The sequence below is a fragment of the Acanthopagrus latus genome, chromosome 5 (assembly GCF_904848185.1).
Source record: "Acanthopagrus latus isolate v.2019 chromosome 5, fAcaLat1.1, whole genome shotgun sequence".
NCBI lineage: Eukaryota > Metazoa > Chordata > Actinopteri > Spariformes > Sparidae > Acanthopagrus > Acanthopagrus latus.
This window is the reverse complement of record NC_051043.1, coordinates 24,150,404-24,170,028: the sequence shown is the minus strand read 5'-3', so window position 1 is coordinate 24,170,028 and position 19,625 is coordinate 24,150,404. Positions and strand designations below refer to the sequence as shown.

General features: G+C 43.3%; 1 protein-coding gene across 5 annotated transcripts in view; it reads right to left on the bottom strand.

Moving 5' to 3' along the window:
• The window catches only part of pde4d (phosphodiesterase 4D, cAMP-specific), a 176,541-nt gene that overhangs the window by 132,631 nt on the left and 24,285 nt on the right, over positions 1–19,625 (bottom strand). For 3 of the 5 annotated variants that reach the window (XM_037099085.1, XM_037099086.1, XM_037099084.1), the window contains exon 3: positions 11,796–12,034. In XM_037099085.1, the coding sequence (XP_036954980.1) occupies positions 11,796–12,034 (239 nt within the window). Of the gene's footprint in view, positions 1–5,425; positions 6,358–11,795; positions 12,035–13,260; positions 13,390–19,625 lie in introns of those variants that run through there. The other 2 variants (XM_037099089.1, XM_037099083.1) reach the window with 2 other exon arrangements.

Genomic DNA, 19,625 nt, shown 5'->3' with positions numbered 1-19,625 from the left:
CAGGTTCACAATGTAATAAATGGTTAGATAAGAACCAACAAAAGAAAGCACACACACACACACACACACACACACACACACACACACACACACACACACACACACACACACACACACACACTAGTCTTAGAAGATTAGTCTTCTTAAGGAGTGTACCCTCGTGTTTTAGATGGAGATGAGGTCACTGAATCATTGAATTACAGTTTGAGAACATCATCATATAATTTGGGAGAGACCCGGCTGGGGCAGGGCCTTTCTGCAGGGAGTTTACATGTTCTCCCTGTGTCTGCATGGGTTTCCAGTGCCTTGCAAAAATTCAGGTTAATCTGTTACTCTAAACTGTCCGCAAGTGTGCGCGAGTGTGAATGGTTGTTTTTCCTGATATGTCAGCCCTGTGATGAACAGGTGACTTATCCCGGGTGTACCCCTCCGCTCGCCCCAATGTCAGCTGGGATCAGCTCCAGCCCCCCCGACCCTGAAAAGGATAAGCGGTTACAGACAAGGGATGGAGGGATGGACGACATATCTGGTTTACAGACAAGGCTGACAGGCAGACTGACTGAAACTGTGACTGTTATTATATAGACTCACTAATGGATCCTGAGTAGCTGTTATGTAGCCTGGGTTTTTTATGGTTCCCTGTGAGTGTTTTTGGTTATAATCCATCCACTTAGTGAATGGAATGCAACCATATTCCACCCACTTCTATGCGTGCCTTTTTTAAGGATAGGCCATTTGGCGATTTTTAGATCATGATCGATTTAAAAAGGCGTCCACAGTCACTTTTTAAGGTAAATCCTTAAGATCTTAGTGTTTAATCTCCTTTTACCTTTGTTTTCAAGCTTGCTACAACTACAACTTCTTGTAAGACACGCACCGTGAGGTATAGCTAGCAGCATGGCAGATGAGGGGCTTCCCCCAAAAATTACAATCTTGATTGCCATGGTGTGTTGTGATGGTGCAGATGGTGAAATTCATGGGCTCATTGCAAAAAAAAAAAAATGTTAATATTGGGTTGGTATATCTTTGTGGTAGTTTTTTCAAATCGGCATTGGTATCAGCCCCAAAAATCAGCATTAGTCAGACTCTAATATCCATTACCATGACCCTTTTATAACATAACAGGAAGCTTCTAGCCTCGGCTTTACTCAGTGTTTGACTAACCACCTCAATGTGTCTGCATCAGTAACTTCCTAATGCACACCCTCTCATCTTTCAAAGCCTGGTTAAGTCACAGGGACTCATCTGAAGAACATACTCAATATAGCTTTAATTTCTGCCTGAGTGAACAGGTCAATAACACCCAGACAAGGGTTTGACATTCACATAATTATCAGCTCTGCCTGCCTTTCGTACTGTGACATTAGACAAAACTCTCACAGAATTTAGAAAAATTAGCACTCAAGCCATTTCGTTACCCAACCTATGTGAAATTTAATGGTGATCTCTGCTAATTGAAAGGTTTTTTTTTTTTTTTTCTTGTCTGCAGTGTGTTCATTAGCACATTCTGTACATGTTTCACATGCCTGGGAGTACAGCCATACAGGAGATGAGCATTGTGCCAGTTCTGTAGCTGTCTATGCAGCATGATTGTGGCTGTGACTGGGGGTTATATATAGCCATGTACCCAGTGGCAGGGGTTGCTATTAGGTACAGCTACCCAATAGCAGTTCCTGCTCTCTAACACCCTTGGGATTTAACGACACAACCAGGGGGGTTATGCTTTACACCGGCTAAAACCCTCAATCTGACGCCGACATTCACAGTAGGGAGGATGACTAGTTGGAGACAGATCAACAACCGCTAAATACAGCGTAGAGTGAGAGGGAAGCAGTTCGCTTTCCAATTTGCTGCTTCTGAGGGGAAGACATGTCCAGATGGAACACCTTCCATCCCTCCCCTCCTTACTAGTTTCATCCTCTCTTGTTATGACATTTTCTTTTCCACCCAGTGAATTGCCAAATCTCGATTGCAGTTTGACAGAGAGAAGAGAAATCATGGTCCTCCTCTTCACTGACATCTCGACAGATAAAGAAAACCCCTTCGTGCAACATCCCCATGGCAGGGACAGGCAAGCAGTAGGGGAGAAACGGGAGAAATGCCATCCCCTCATCAAAGGATGCTCCAGATTCTTTCTGAGGTCTCACAAAGGCCTTGAGCAGCTCATAGGCTCAGGCTAGATTGTGACACATTTGGTGATGTGTTTTACTTCGGGGCTGCTGGACCTTGCGCAGAGAAAGCCGTTCAGGCACACACAGCAACATCTGCAGTCCTCTGAGGAAAGACTTGCTGTCTCTCTCTATCCGTATGACTGATATCAGCTGTATGTGTTGAGCAAGTAGCTGGCTCTTCTTATTAGTTTCCAACAGAGGCAATGCCTAAGAAGTTGTTTATATCTGCCTGTTCTAATCAGGAAATATGTCTTGTGTATCTGACTTGCAGCAGCAACTTGATTGCCGAGTTGTTCATGATACGTGTGCGGCTGCTGCTTTGACAATTTAAAAAAGTCAATAAAGCGCATGACTTGAAACCCAAACACATGCATCATATACAAGTGTCTGAAGAGCCCGGCTGTATGCTAAAAAGCTTTCAAGCCAAGAGGAGGAGGTAGCCATCATAGCTAGGCTGCATGTTCACAAAGGCTGTTGAAAGGATTTTAAAGGAATCCAATAAATGCCAGGAGGGCAAACTCACTGATGTTTGGACGAAACAATCAATATGGCAACATGCTAAGGGATGCCGTTTTCATGAAAAAAAAAATGGAACAGGAATTTAAAAATATCTATTTACAGGGCTCCAGGGTGCCACTATTTTGGTTGCACCTGCACTCAAAAACCTGTCGAGCACGACTAAACAATCTGATTGGTCGCACCAGTTGCGTATGAGATTTTGGTTGTTTTATTGTGTTTTTTCTTTGATTGAGATTATCGCAATATCTTGTTGCATGTGATTAAAAAAACCTTCCAGTTCCACTTTTTTAACTGTTGAGTCAAAATAATTATTTGGACCTTTGCACCTCAATTAAAAAAAATGCTGAAAAACTGAAAAACTGTCAAAACACATTAGTCTGGCACCCTAATTTAAAGGTGCCATATGTTGCTACTGTAAGCCAGTTACCTCAATTAGCCATGCAGCTAGCCAGACTACCAGAGGAGTTTTGGTGTTTAGATCTCTCGCACCGGAGCTTTGGGCTGCAGTTTTCAGGCATCAGGGATATTTTTGACACAACTTTAAACCTGTTTTGTCATCACATTCTGTTGGTGAATTGTTTTACTAAAGTTCTAACATGTTGCACCTTTAAATGTCTCTTTTTTTATATATACTCACGTGTCGTTTTTAGCTTTAATTCAAATGTAAATCACACTGAATTTAAACAACCAACTTAAGCTGTGGTTGTTTTACTTTTAACACAATGTCTGCAATCTGTGGTGCGTCACATAATCACTTGAAATGTTACTGTGAAGAACACATAACTGGAAGATTGAATGATCCCCATCTCTCAAACAAACAACGATGTGTTCATTTAATGACATCCAAACCAGACGAAGTCCTCTGCAAGTCACAGTGGCAGAAGGCATGCAACTCAATGGATCCGCTTGAACACCGCATCAAATGACCCTATTGACCGGCTGCGCATAATGGCATGCTGGGGGGTTAAATCTTGATTTGGTCTGGCGTGAGCGTTCCTGTATATGTGCTAGACTGCACTCTGCTCTTATGCAATCAGCCATCTGTCTAAAACTTGATTTGTTTGGGTTCATTTATGTGTAATTATCCTCCTGAAGCAGATGTGAAATGTGCTTGACTGGTCTCCGACTGCAGCTGCATTGCATGAACGTCGCCTGGTAAATTTCACAGGCGGTAGAATAAAAGTATGAGTTTAGTGCAACATTTTAACAGCACATGGGTGATTTTGGTCCAGCACACCACTCTGCAATGTCACTTCCATCTGTGCTCTCCCTTCCTCCTTCACTCCCTCCCTCCCTCTCTCTGGCTTCTCCTCCATGTGACTGTTCTGCCACTGTGACAGGGACCGTTCTGTCTGTCGGCCAGACGAGCCAGTGCGCTTCCTATAGTTGACTGCTGAGTGGTCCTGCAGGCCAGTATCACTCATGTCTAAACAAAAATGTTTTGGGGGTTTTAGGAAGGCATAAAGAGCCGAGACAGCAATCTGCTTGAGAGAAAAAACATACAGAACAGTCACTTTAAGCCAGGGAGCTGAGGTGACCTTCTCAGATTTCATTTTTAGTTGCCTTTTTTTTTTTTCTCCCTCCCTCCTTCCCAGAACAAGTGAGTAATTAGAGCAGAAAGATTTCCCCACACACCCAGGCTGTCTGAGTGCAAGGACTGCCTTTATGTCCGTCAAGGCGGGCTTCACCGAAAACTGCTGTTACTGCAAACACCACGGCCGTCTTTTTTTTTTTTTTTTTTTTTACATTACGGCGGCTTGCGTTGCAAGCAACATCCAGAAAGACCTGGCACTTGTCATGCGTGGACTAATATTATCCAGGTTGCCGTGTGCAAGTGAGTCAGATTACTGCGAGTGTCATCTCAGAGGATGCGCTCTCCACGCATTAGTGATGATGTAAAGCCCTCTTAGCGTATATAGGAGCACACAGCTTGTAAGTGGCATGGATCCCTGAAGATCCCAAGATCACTGATCTTAAAAATGATACAAGAAGGCTGCATTGTACGTGGTGCGCTCAGGGCACCTATTCATCCATCCTGTGACCTGCCTTTTGGTCAACGCCTACCTTTCATTTCCATTTCATCTATCTCTCTAGACTGTCTGCCTAAAGTGACAGATACATAAGAACTAACAAACATGAGCTAAAATGAGTAGTCACCTCTCTTCTCTTTTGACTTTACTACTTTTTTTCCCCTCCATCTATATCGAGAAATTAACCCATCTTTCCCAGGCGCACACACCCCCTGACCAAAATTACAAGAGGTAACAGTAAAAAACACTACACAGACAGACGTTGTGGATGAGGGTTAAGTGTGGAAAGTAGCATGACCGCGATGCTCTCGTGGCACTAAATGTCCGCCTGTTTCTTTCTTTTGTCACCTTTTTTTTCCGCCGTCGACAGACTTTATCCGTCCTCTTTTATCTTTTTACCGCCACAGCCATGCTCATAGTAAAAACGCATTCGACAGCGTGCCACGAAAAAAAAGTGATGCGGAACAGAGGTCGAGCAAAAGGCACCGGTGAAGAAATTAAAATGGTTTAAAAATACAGTATAACACAAAGTTCGGACTAAATACGAGCCGGTACACTTATCCTCTCCCGCGCGTCTGTCACACACACATACACACACATACACAACGCCCATGCTCAGGAAATTAGAAAGAGACACACAAGATGAAGAAAAAAACAGTTTCCCTGTCTGCCTGTCTCTCTCTCTCTTCCTCTTTTTGTCCTTACCGTCGAAGACCTTGAAAAGACGACGGCCACGACATCCTGGATTTCTTCAGCCCGGGTCGGTGCCCCGTGTCCACTGCGTAAGTCCGGTCCATGTTCCTCGGGTTGAGGTATCTCTCGGTGTCCGAAAAGCCTCTTTGTCTCACTCGGTCGTTCTTGCGCACTACCAGCGCGTGGTGGTGGAGCGGAGAGAGCGCTGCCTGGTTTTGCTGCCTCCACAGATGTTTGGGCGCCTTCGCACTCACGCCGGTTCCGCCGCCACCGCCGGTGACCAAGGACGCCGTCCCCACTTTCCCGCAGGCAGGGTCCATCCTCCCCTCGCCAAAGTTGGTCTTAAAAATATCCTCTCTCGGCGAGATTAACACTTTGGGAGCATTCAAATAGAAGAGGGTGGCGGATTGTTTGATTACACTGCGAGTTCAGGTGTTATAGAATTATATTTTTTAAAATAATAATAACAAAAATCTTTTTTTTTTTTTAATTTTTTTTTTTTTTAAGGCAGAATTATCACCCTCGTCGTAACTGAGACAACTTTTTTAGTCACAGTCTGGGCTGCTTCACTTCCAGTTTGTTTTTAGGTTCAACTCCATTAACTTTATCCTCGCCGCCTTGCAGAAACACAAACATGAATCCATTTACGCATCACGAGAGAAAATGTCGATAACTGAGGTTTGGAGATGGAGGTCGCGGAGGGGGTGGGGGTAGGGGGGGGAGTTGCCCCCGAGTGAAGCTACGAGGAGTAAAACTCTCAATTGCTCTCCAAGTAGTGTTGCCCGCTCTGTCCGCACACGCCCATCTTCAGCAAGGTGCTGCAGCCGAGGAGGTGGTGTGAGAGGTCCAGTCCGGCGCAGGACAGTCCACCACACGGGCGGATGCTTCTGTCCACAATATCACGCAGAAACTTCTGCGAAGCCCCCCAGCGGTTGTACTTCATTGGACGTGCGTAAAAAAAAAAAAACCTTAAAAAAAAAAACCCAAACAACAACCGTCCAGGACACTTCCTCCCTCCGCCTGCAGGAACCAGCGGCGACGGGATATAGGGAACAGGATAATGCATTAAACATGAGGGGGACCCACCCAAAGCACCTCCCCTGTGAGTGACAAGCAGGAGGTGGGAGTGGGCAGAGAGCCAGGTTGCAGTGAACCAGCAGTCCAGATTCATCACCAAGATATATATGTTTGTTTTGTAAGATAGAATTCCCCAAATGAGGAACTTCTTAATAACAGCAGGCTTTGAACGCACCACAGGTGAAAGAAAAAAAAAAGCTCACCCTCACAGTAATTAATAACACTGGGTTATTGCAGGGTGTGTGTGTGTGTGTGTGTGTGTGTGTGTGTGTGTGATGTCCGCGGGGTACGGAGCAGTGCAAACATCCAGCCACCTTGTTAAATCTCTCCTCTCCCTGCACTGTTTGTCATCATTTCCAGGGAAACAGGACTTTCAGGCAAGGCCCGTTTTCTTTCTTTTTCTTTCTGCCTTCCCCTCTTTCCCTCTCTACCCTCGCAGCAGTATGGGTAATATAATCTCTGCTGCTCCAACAGCAGAAGTGTAATCTCGTCCGAAAACAAGGCGACTTGAGGCAGAAGTGGCAGGTAAGTGTGGCGGTGGCGGGAGAGCACACGGAGAGGAGATGCACATGCACGCACACGCGAGCAGCTCGGGTGTCAGGCCACCTTCACCTGCTGGTGTTAACCGTGGCCCATGCTGAGAGCTGATTGGACACTCCATTTAGTTTTTTTGGGGGGGGCGTTGCTGTTGTTTTTTTTTTTCCTAACAATTTCATGGCGGCAATTGCATCCCAGCATGCAGCGGGAGTCACCGTTGTTTGTCACTTGGATTCGGTCATCAAACATCTGTTGAAATCTATATCTGCCAGGAGAAAATATAGCACGAGCTCTTCAAGCCTCTCCGTCAGCGTGATGAAAATACTGTATCATTATGAGACAATGACCGAGATAACTCTCAGTGAAGCCGGTAATTACTGATCCCACCTGACTGTATCTGCGCCAGCACTGACCGCGTTTGACAGAGCAGGTTATCAGCCAAAACTGAGCAGGAGTTTCTTGGTCTCAACACAATTTTATGGACCTAGAAGAAAAATCTAACCATCTCTGCTTACATTTAAAAAGACAGTTGCAGTCTCACCTTACAATATACACAGGAGAATAAACTCAGCCAGCTCCACTCAGTGGGCTACACAGATTGTTAATTGAAAAAGGTTAAAACAGCACAGCTATCGGATTACTACACACGTCAACCAATACACTGAGTGAAGATGTAGAAAATTGGTATCAGGAGAGAACAAGTCGGATCTGTGCATGTGTATCTATGATCTCTGCTGTGAGGTGTTTGGAGAAATAAAGAAAGAAAAAACTCATTTCCAATTGACATATGACTCCTGGGAGGACATTTTGGAAATCAATGCACTGATAGCTTTGTTTGATCCCACTTTTAACCAATATCCGATACAACTGTTACCTCTACTAAGGAAGCTGTATTTTCACCTGTGTAATGTTTGCTGGTTTGTCAGCAGGATAGCACAAAAATTACAAAACGAATCTCCACGAAACTTGAATGGAGGATGGGTCCCGGCCCAGAATCTGCAGCCCATGACCTGTTGGTTTGGATCCGGACAAAGGGATGGATCCAGAAATTTGTCCTCACTGTCTTCAAAATCGAGAGACAGGGCCTTGTTCGACATTTTACTCCATCTCTCAGGCGTATTAGATTCTACGAGCAAGTAAAATCTGGTCCTAGATCTGGTGGGCTCAGATTATGGTTAAGCAGTTATGGGTGGTTTAAAATTTAGAGTGATATGGAGCCATCAAATTTGATGTAGGATCAAAAGGGTGCTTTTGGCAGAGGTATGCAATATGCAGAGTGCCATTCTAGTTAATATGGTGCAGCCTTTGATGGCATACATTCATATCTGCACACTAATAACGCAGTGAAAGTGTGTTGGTTCGCGTTTCTGTCAGTATTCGTTGATGTCTTGGCGTCTGTGATTCATCAAAGGTACAGTCTTTGCACTTAAAGACGATGATGTACTTTCATGTGTTCATCTCACAGAGCAAATTCCCTTTTATGTTGTTATTTATAGCACAGTAGAGTCGCAGATCAGGCTCTGTTGGGATTCTAGCACTATAAAAATCACGTAGAACTGGCTTTGCTATGCATTAAATCTGTCATAATGTACAGTAGATTGAAAAACACTGGTTCTGTTTAATGGGCAAATCATCATTTTTGTATTCGCATTATTAGTGCGTCTAATGGAAAAGTGTTGCGCTGCTTCATGCCACTCTCCGGAATTAATCCTCCAGACAGCCTCATTTAGCCTGCGCAACAAAGTCAATGACACTTAATTCAGTCAAAAGTTTGCAGTTGGAGCGTTTTAGTGCTGTACGTCTTCTGTCCTTAGTGCTTCACATTTGTGTATTTCTTCCTCACCGCTGTTGCTGAATTATACATGAACAGAGCTGGAAGCAAAGTTAAGATGTATGGGCTTTATTAAAATTCTCCCCATCAACCGTTTTTTTCTCCAGTCCATTTTTTATTTTAATTTTAAATTGTGCATACTTAGCAGCTTCTGTTATGAAAGCAGTCAAATTTGCTTGATGCTGGTGTTAACATAGTGTGTGGTTCAACTGGAAAAAAGGGCCAAGTTATGATAGACCGGTACATTGCCGAGCATGTACTGGTCGATATAACACAACGAAACTCTTTGAGTTCACATCAGAGTTGATTCTTTTGTTGCTGCAGGCAAAAGTTCTGAAAAATAAGACAGACGAACTTTAGACTTTGAAGTTTTCCCTCCAAGGAAAGATAGTGACATTATTGAAAATGGACGATACAACCATCTGAAGTAGCGGATGAGAGACGGTGACAGGCCTGTCCTGCCCTTTTCCCCCCCTCAAATAATCACACAACCTCCCTTGAAATCACCCCAGTCTTTATCCAGACAATGAGACGTGGTTTTCAAAGCGTGGTCGGTCGAAACACACTTGGAAAAGCATTTGCCCTTTTCTTGAAGTTCCCATAAAAAGTTTGCTGACAATTACTCAGGAAGAATGGGTCCGCCTCGACGTCTTAATGCCTGGCACTTTTTTGGCATTACCAAAAGACTGTGGGTAAATTATTCAGCATCGACTATGCATTTTCATCACGGGTGGCAGTTTTTGTCAGTGATATAGTAAAAGAAAATGTTGTGAACAATGTAGAAATGTGACACGCCGAGCTACGAACAAAAGATAACTGCATTTCTGGACTGTTCTTGATACTTAGGCAAGAAATACTTAAGCTGAAGAAGCTATTTCAGCACTGCTGCGCATGAGAGCTGCCAAGGAAATTGCACTGCCTGCCTGAAAATGTCGTTTAGAGCCAAAAGACACCAGATCTTCTCGTCTCGTCCCTATAAAGAAGTCCAGAAGTCAATAAAACTTTCTTTCTTGTTTAAAGTCTCTCCACAAGGTCTGCTGAAAGCATTCTCAAATTAAAGCTGTTTTAACGAGCTTGGGCTTTATTAATACGCAGTACCTCGCTACTCTGCAGGCCCCATCATCTTTGGCAAAGAGAAACAGAGAGAGGAGGACAAGAAAGGAACAATTAGAGGGGAAAAAAAGTATAAGCTGGCGTATCCTCCATCTCATCTGGCATATGACAAGCCACTAAGCTGTGTTATACAGGTAACACAATGTTGACGAGTCAGATAGAGGGTCTTCTGAAGCATGCCATCGCGGTAAAAGACAAATCAGTGGAGCGTTGCTTCCTCTTTGATCGACAAGTTAACTCTGTCACCTGTCTCCGCGTGCAACGCTAACCCAGGGCAATGGGATTTCAGACTGACAGATGGATGTATATACGCCTTTTCCCCAACTGTGCGGATGTGTTTTCGGACCAGTAACATCACGTATAGCCATCCATAATACAGAATGTTGTTTGGTACGTTCGTCAGCCACCTGCCCCCTGGAGAATAAGGCTGGTCGGGGACGCTGTGTCTGTCTCTGCCAAACCTCATTTCATCTTAACCACTCTGATACATTTTCCAGCATCCTCCGGACAGGGTGTGATTCTTCTCTCAGTTGTTGTTTGGCGATGTTTTTCCAAGCACGAGAGATTGTGAGCGGATAAAACTGAATATTCGTCACATACCCTCTGAGGTCAGCAGCCTGTACGGTACGTGCCACAAAATGCCAAACAAAAATGAAGATAATCAGAGTCAAAAGCAAAGCCTGATGCACAAGACTGCTGCGCTGACTTATCCAAACCACAACAAGAAGCTGCGCGCCGTCACTGGAATTTTCCAAGAGGTGGCTTTTATCTTGTTTACCATGATTCAAATGTTGATTTACATTCCCTCTTGTGAGATTAGTAAGTGAGCGCGGTGACGAAAATAAATCTATTAGGCCCAGTTATTTGATGAGTCACACTCCTCAGAGCATGTAGCCTGTCTGGGATCCGTTAAACACCAGCGGTTTGCATGTTATTCAAGCATACTTTGTATTCCTGCCAACTGATTTTGACCTCAGACAGCCACTGGGTTTTTGAGAGTTGAGAGTTGTGTGGGAGCGGTTAGCCATCACAGCTAACATTCTGTCACCGACGTATGTATTTTCAGTTTTTATGTCACCTTAAGAAGAGAGGGTTTGATCCTACGGCAGCTGTAACCAAGGAGAGATTAGTAAGTCGTCTTGGAGCTGTTGCTTCAGCACACTCAGACATCTGCAAAGTGAGTCTTTACTGTTGATTTAGCATTAATGTGCATGTTAATGGTGTAATCTGCACTTCAGCTGCCAAAACGACACAAGTCCTGTTTGCATATTGTCAGTCCTCAGACAAATTATAGGGTCGTTTTCACAAAAATAGACTATAACTAGTTCTTAGATCTATATAATATATAATAATATTTTTACATGACCAGGGGAACGGGCCATGGTTTTTTTTGCTCTATAGATGCGTGCATACCCAAATGCACATAACACACCATCTGGCAGATTTTAGGGATTTTTACTGGCAAAAGTTGAGGGGGACTCTGAGCGCAGGCAAAAGTTAACCATTGTTGGTTTGGACAGCATACTAGTCGCACGAGATACAAAATCATCAAACCACCCAACAACCTAAACTTTTCTCCCTTCTGGAATGATCCAGCTTCAAGGACATTGCAAGCACGTAGATAACACATATTTAAAAAACACATTTCAGCCTTTATACACAGTGTCACGTAGTTAGCGAGTGATGTGTCCTCATTTGCTTCAAACAAATTCTATATTGATCCACCAAACCACTCCACTCCACTCTGCTCGCACCCGTCTATAATTACCCAGCCACCGAAAGACATTTGTGAAAAGACAAAGATACAAATCGACACCGTCCTACCTGCTGGTGTCAGCTGAGGTGATGGCGATGAGGGGCGGGGTGCGCAGCGGCAGTGTCGTGGGCCGCGGCGGAACTGTGACGGTGTCCGACTCCGGCTTGCGATCAAAGTAGTACTGTTCTGCCTGCCTAAAGGCCAAAGGGGGCAACTGGACGGTACGGCAAGACAGCCTCCGCACCAGGAAGGGCTCCATGCAGGTGACTGGCCCCGGCTCCGGGGAGTCTGATGAATCATCAGACACCTTGAATGAGGAGGAAAGAAGGGTGTGTGAATCTGCTGAGAACATAGGCCAGACTGGAATCAGAATAAGAAAGTGTACAGAAACTGACTGAAACGATGACAAAAAGACTTCAAGCACTAAACAGTAAAATGTCCAGTGTATGGGGGGGTTTTTTGTCCAAAGTTAAAGGTTCTTCTAGTTGAAATGTGAAAAATGAAAAGCCCATTAAAATTTAGAAGACCTCATGTGATACATTATACTGAACCGCACTTGAAATAGAAGGATTTAATGGTTTTTAGTCACCTCTCAGACCTCTAATCTGGCATCTCACTCTCAGGAAGAAGATTTCAATTGACCATTTGTCAACTGAAGAAACTTTTTGTGGAAAAGACTGTTGACATTGTGCTTCAGGAAAGATGTTGATTAGGTATCCAATTTGTGGACAATTGATTGTTGAATCTCATTCCCAACTCCTCAGATACTGACACTTTGGGCTGTTAGGTCGGGCCAGGAAGCGACCAGAACTGTCCGTATTTGACGAGGTGGGAATGAGGCTCAACAATCGACTAGCTTTCAAATTGGACCTTTAAAGCAGAATGTCACAGTCATTATGATCTCTAGCGCATTGTTAAGTTGTAAAAGAAAAAAAGTTCACTCAGTTGCCAGTCGTATTGCAAAAAATCCCGCTTTCATGAAAGTTACGAAGCTCAGTTGTTCTAATTGTCCACCCCAGTGAGGGTAGGATAAACAACTCTTAAACAACTCAAGCTACAGTTTCAACAAAAAGTGAACATTATCTTAATGAACGCAGAATTTATGGTATTAGGTTTAGCTCTCAGTGTTCCCTAACAAATAGGTAACTGAAGAGTATATATCATCATGTACGAGGTAAAAAAAAAAAAAAAAAAGAGCCAAAGAGCAGATGCTAAATGGGACAGATTTATCTTTGTATTCCTTCAGGGATGTTGTTTCCAGATGGGCGACAATGTGCTTCATAGTTCGCTCCAGTGAAGCTCAAAAGCAATCCAAGAAACCCAATACGGCAAACATTTGCTTATTGGGATGTAGTTTTGATTTTGGAGTAAATAACAGTCGAACAGAGAAAAAGCTGTGATTAAAAAAAAACAAAAAAAAAAAACAAAATCTTGGCACATTTCAAGGTGAACATAGCAAAACAGTTAAAGACTCTGGTGTGTTTCTCAAGACTTCATACCTGAACACAGAATGAGAATTAACATTTGACTTACATGTGCCAAATGATAAGAAATACAGTGGGGCTCCAAATTGATGCTGTCGTTGCTCTTTGACTGCCTGATGTGTAAATATGCAGCTGTCGGCTCCGACGTTAGCCAACAACTTCACACCCACACGTGTGTTTTCACTTGACGTGACTGATTAGACCACAAAGCTGTAACTTCTCCCACTCTCTGCAGCCAGCACAGTCCTGCGACGGGTCCAACCAGGCAAAGAAAGTGAGAACATCCGTGTGAGGAGGGAAAGTGATTTAATGCTGTCTTTACTATTTGATGATTTTCACTTATTAAATGCATTTGTCTGTTTCATGGCGGTTTTCTTTCTCTTCACAAGGAGCGCTAACACAAATCTGCAGATATGTTTCATAATGAACACATAATGGCATAGTGGCAATCCGGACGATCAGGTGCCGGCCCATGAATCTGCGCGAACCAGCCCGCAGATTATTCTGAGCAGCTGTGAGACGTACGCGGCTGGCCCTTGGGCTCATGGAAATAATTGGAAATGGGTTTATCCAGTGAAGAGATTGCAGGTCAGGTCTCTTTACAGAAATGCAGGGGGATAAATGAGCAGCCCCTGCTCTAATGGCATGACCCTACAGGATAATGACATACGTCAGACAGAGAGCTAGCGAGCAAGTTCAAGGAAAAGTACGGGATTTTTGACAGTCGAAGGATTTGTGTGGTTGTTTGTTGTTTTACACATGGAAGGCAAGAAGAAAAAGGAGAAGAAGAAGCGGATGCTGGAGGGGGATGCATCAAAGTGCATTCAATTACGGATTTATTCCAAAATCAAGTATAAACGAGCGCTGCAAGTGAATTGACAGATTTGGTTGGTCCGGGTACAAAATCTCCCTAAACAGGAGGTGGAAGAGTCTAAGAGATATACTTTCTTTCATATTATGGCTGCTTTGATTATCCTATGTCCTGTAACAGTGTCACGCTTTCTCCTCGTCCCTCTCCCGGAGACCCCTCTTCTCTACGCCCAAACAGTGACAGAAAGTTGACACTGCCAAAAAATAACTTTAGAAAAAACTTGTCAGTGAAAAAAGACAGACATGAAAAGAAAAACCTCAGACAAGAGACAAGACAGAAGAATCCAAAGAAATGTCAAAACCACAACAACTTCAATGTGACTTTTTTCAGTGCCAAATATTAAGGGACCTGTGGTTTCTTATAAATGTTCTGTATTTTCCTATTGCTAATTATTTTATGCATTCCAATATTTAAGTTAACAAAGTTAAATTAAAGTTAGATTAAGTAAAATTAATGGTTATATATGACTGGAGTCATTAGGGCTTCTAGTCAGTTGTGTTTGTGCGTTTGCAATTTATTTGACTGTATTTGCATTTTAATCCTCTGAGAATGGTATATTTTAACATTTGCAATTTGCATCCAAATTTACCAACTGCGTGTGTCTCTATGAATAGTTAATGTACTCCTCATTTCTGTATGCATCACAACAACATCAGTGATTAATAAAGACAGAATATTCAGGGATGAGTCAGGTGAGAATCTGAAAGTGTTATTAACAGGATTACATTGCTTTTACCAGGAGCGATGTCCAGGGACACGTAATAAAATAAACTACAGACAATTTCTAAGCAGACTTCTAAGTAGTCAAATATAAATTATTATGTGATTACTCAGTACTCATGGGTTGGACTGCACCCATCTTTGTACTCAGCCTTTATTTTAATCTCAACTACACTCCTGTGAAGTTGTGTGACTGTATATTGCATGGTTGTGATGCTATTATGCTGACAAAAGTCCATCCACAGACAGATAAACACCCTGCAAAATACTCAAAGTCCTGCTTCTGTGGTCATCCCATATAACTCTGTGGTAGGTGCACGTTTACACTGTTTCTCCTGAGTACTTGGTAAAGGCAAACAGAAAGTCCCATTAAGTAACCCTGAAAAACTGAAAGCTCAGAGTCAAAATGACACATCACAGCGGGTCAAGCAAGGAGAGCAAAAAAAATCAAATTACAAGGATTTCGCTGAAAGGCAAGAGCCATCTGAAAAGCTCAGACTGTGTGCTTCTGAGGTGAGGCGAGTGTGAGAGGGGAGAAACTCATTCTGAAACACAAAGTTACGCTGGAAGAAACACATCAGGTGGTCAATACATCATTAAGTGGTGGAGGGGCGGCAGCAGGGCCTCTACTTTCGAAACGACTGCTCCGAGGCAAGGTCTCCTACATCGACCCAGACTCATCAATCGTGTACAAACAACACAACTTGTACACCTTCAAATTGCGTGCAAAAAAATATTTTTTTTCACTAAAACATGATGGAAATGAGGGCGTATCACCTGCACACAAATCTGTGGTATTCATACGCAGACTGAAGCCACTGGGGCTGCCTACATTATAATCAAACTTTTTTTACTGCATTAATGCGCCTGGAAATCCATTAGCAGTTACCGCTCTCCTTTTCATACACCAAACAAATTACTTGATGCAAATTACTATTTTTAATATGCAAATTGATATGTTTTGTTGCTTTGTATTGGCCTCCAGCACAAGGGACTATTTTTTTTTCCTTTACCTAAACACACAACCATAACTCGTATAGCAGAAGATGGACTTTGTGTTGTTTTGCTTGGCACACTGTCCTTCGGGACAGCACAGAGGTATATTTGTGTATTGAGTGGTTCCAGGACTATCTTTGATTCAGGACTGCACCTAATTGCAGAGGTGCACACACATATGGAGCGAGCTGCCGAGGCAGCATGATGAATTGAGGCAGATTCTGTGCCATTAATCTTGCCACAAACCGTGAGGAGTTTTCATTTGTTCTGCATGAGTAACAAGGCTTCCCCCTGTTAAGCGAGGGTCAACCATTAACATTCAACATTACTCATCGCTCTTAAGATCACGGCCAGGGTTAATCGGTAAGGGGTCCTGGGAGAAAAGTGCTGTTGGGTCCCAACTACAGCTATTTATGCAATGTGATTGCCTGTACGATCCCATTATGGAAACAGTGCTCTTAAGATAGATTCATACCAATGTGCTTAGCTGATATTGGATTTTAAAGATGACCCATTAAGATTTTAAATTATTCTCCAGTGTGTTATATACATATACATATATACATATAAGTTCTTGTGCATGTAAATAGTCTTGAAAGTTAAGCCCAAGCCACCAGGAGCTCCTCTCTCCCACAGAAAACACTGCTCCTGAAGTACCCTAAACAGCTGTCACATGCATGTCACATGTTTGAATAACTGATGCCTAGATTCATGATAGAAGTGAAGCTAACTGGAGGCTGAAAACACAACTGGGCCGAGACATGGTGAGCGTTGCGTGCATGAGCTGACCAATAAGAGCAGAGGTGCCATGAAGAGACAGGACCGATGTGTTTTTTAAGCATTAAAGCATGTAAACCTGAGCACAACATGCCTCCTTTACTGATGAAAATAGCCATTTCATTATATTTTTCACATGCAGTGTTCTTGGCGCATCATAATAAGCCTTACTCGCAATAATCTATAAACACTACCATCTGAAAAGTGATCCCTTACCCCCTTATTCCCTTATTTCAATCTACTTGGTGTGTTGCAGGTTTTCACCCAGCTGATTGATTTGCTGTGCCAAACAGTGCTACGCGGCGCATGCGTGGCCCAAGGCAGCCTGCTGAATAAAAACACCTATTCGCCCTCCAAGTGCAAACACATGCATTATCCTGGCAGTTAGCACTACACAGCATTATACATCTCTATCAGACCAGAAGGACCTCTCGGAGCACTGACTTGTGTGTGCGCCTGTCTCCCCTTCCGCACCCCCCCACCCCCACCCCCACCCTCTGTCGTGACTGTATTGCCTCGCCCTCCCCTCCATTGTAAACCCCCTCAGCCCCCGCTGCATCCATCAAGATGCCAATCTTCATCCAAGAATCAAGTGAGCGTTTCATTCCTACATAATTACCTGCATTAGACTCATTGTGAGAGACGGTGGTTCACGAAGGGGAACGAGGGAGCCAACATGATTAACCCTCACTTTTCAGCCGGCTGAGGGTAAAGCAGACGGATGATGGATGTAATGAGTCAGCAAAGTTAAGTCATCGAAGCCAACCACGAACTCTTTTGACTGACAATATATTCGGAGACTTCAAGACAATTTATGTAACGGCCCTTCGCACTTTTCGTCACTCTTTTGTCCCTGTTACGTTGACATACAGGGCATTGCTTTTATCCCCTACACTTCACTTTAGGCCATTAGATCACTCCTTGAAAGCTTTATGCACTTCATTATTGCAAAGCCTCTCTGTATTCTGAATTGATTTTATGGCTGTACATTTGTCACCAAAGGCAGAAATACCCGAATCTTCAGAGAAGTAGCAAAAAGAGCATTCACCTTCTTTTTGAACCTTAAACCTTTAAACATTCTCCTTTACAGCAGCCCTTTAAAATAAATATTTCAAAATCAACTTAGTCGGTTTGTGTCCTGAGGCTTCTCTCTTCCTTGATCTATCCTTGACATTTGTGGAAAGTCAAATTCAATAAATGAATAGTTAGTAAGTAATGAAAGCATCTCCCGATGAAATGTGAAACGTTTTTCTCCCGCCTAACATCATGGCCGAGAAGCACGACACAAGAGACCTCCAACCGTGTGTGTGTGTGTGTGTGTGTGTGTGTGTGTGTGTGTGTGTGAGTATAGATTATGCACACCGTCCTTCATTTTCACTCACTTACGCTGTCGTTTCTAATGCCTGAAGTGGCCCTTTATGATAAGTGGGATCAGTGAAAGGTTAATTGGTCTGCTGTGACTCTTCTGTGCTCTCTGTGTACTTTATGTGCCAATCCACTGGTGGTTCGGTCAAACGGTTTGGGCAGGGGTGTGCCATGGGTCAGATTGGATCAAATCAACAGGCAGCCTTGCTACACAATTACCGTGTTGCGAATTTTTGAAATGTTTGTTTATTTTGCAGAGAGACGTTACTAAAGGAGGAGAATGTTTTGTATGGTGGTTATCAAACCTGACTGGTCACTAAAACCCCGCCTTGTCAGTAACCGTCACTACAGCTGGAAGGCTTTCAGTTCTTGCACTTCATAACGTGTCCATCATCTTATTTTGGAGGACTTCAGACGTAGATTGAAAAAAGTAGCTTCTCATTTGTAGCCAGAGACAAAGCTCAGGTTTGGCAAAGATGCTATATTCTATATATTAAAATGTTTTTTATTCACATGTGCAACTTTACACCTGAACGCTTATTCACCCATTTCCTCTCACACTGACCCAAACTTCATGGTTAAAACAACATATTTCATAATCCATTAGCTGTGAGGCAGCATTATTGCTAGCCTTCCTAGCTAACATTAGCTTTTAATAATGTTACATGAAAAAGTAAGAAACATATAAATCAATTCTGACACATCAACACACACCTTGGACAAGCGTGTTTATGTATAGACATGGATAGCGTAGATAGAGCGGCCACTGAAGTTCCATATGTAACATATCATTATGATTATTTCAACCAGTAGCTAGAAATCTAATCAGGAAGTTTCTGTGCCATAACCCAACAACGCCTTGGTACGCTCCAACAGTCATGTTTCAGTAGTGACTGGCAATCGACCTATTCAGTCGTTTAGGCAGCAGGATGTGCTGGCGAAAGAGACGACGCGGGGATCAAACGGACAACCCTGGGATTAATGGACAATCTGCGCCGCAGCCACCCCGAAAGCATCCCCAATAAAGCGACACTTTAGGTCTATAAACCGTTTAACGTCATGGTGAGGAAATGCTTCATTCGCTTTAGAAATAAGTGGTTTCACTGTGCATTTAATTTGGTTTGGGCGGCTGAAGGAGTGAATAAATCAATGCAAAATGGGACCCGTCCTGACCCTGAACCAACATGTGTTTACGCAACCCTTTGGAGAAAATCTGAGAAAAACAGGAGCTAGTGCAGAAACAAAGTTTGTTTAAACAGCCTGAGGATACCTTCACCGTGACAGCACATCAGTGTGTATTACCAGGAGAAATCTCTGCACCCATTTTATAAAATAGGTGCTTAGCAGTTTTGGGGACCAGTAAGTACACAAGACTTTAAGACTCTGAATTTACCACCTCCAACCCAACAGGGGCTGTAGGGATCTTGGGTGTAAGACTCTCCACATGAGGCTTCTTAGACATGCAGACGGATCAATACCGGCTCCAGTCAGGTATTCTTCTCACATGCAGATCTCATTAATTCATGTCAGGACTGACAAGTGTCCACATCTTTCGCTCTATTACAATCCCTTCATCCAAATTCAGACCTCTTCTACTTTGACTTTCTGAGTGAGCAGAGCAATCTGGACTCCTTCTAACGGTCCTTTCGCAAATCAAACATCTCTGTTTACCATCATCTCCATCT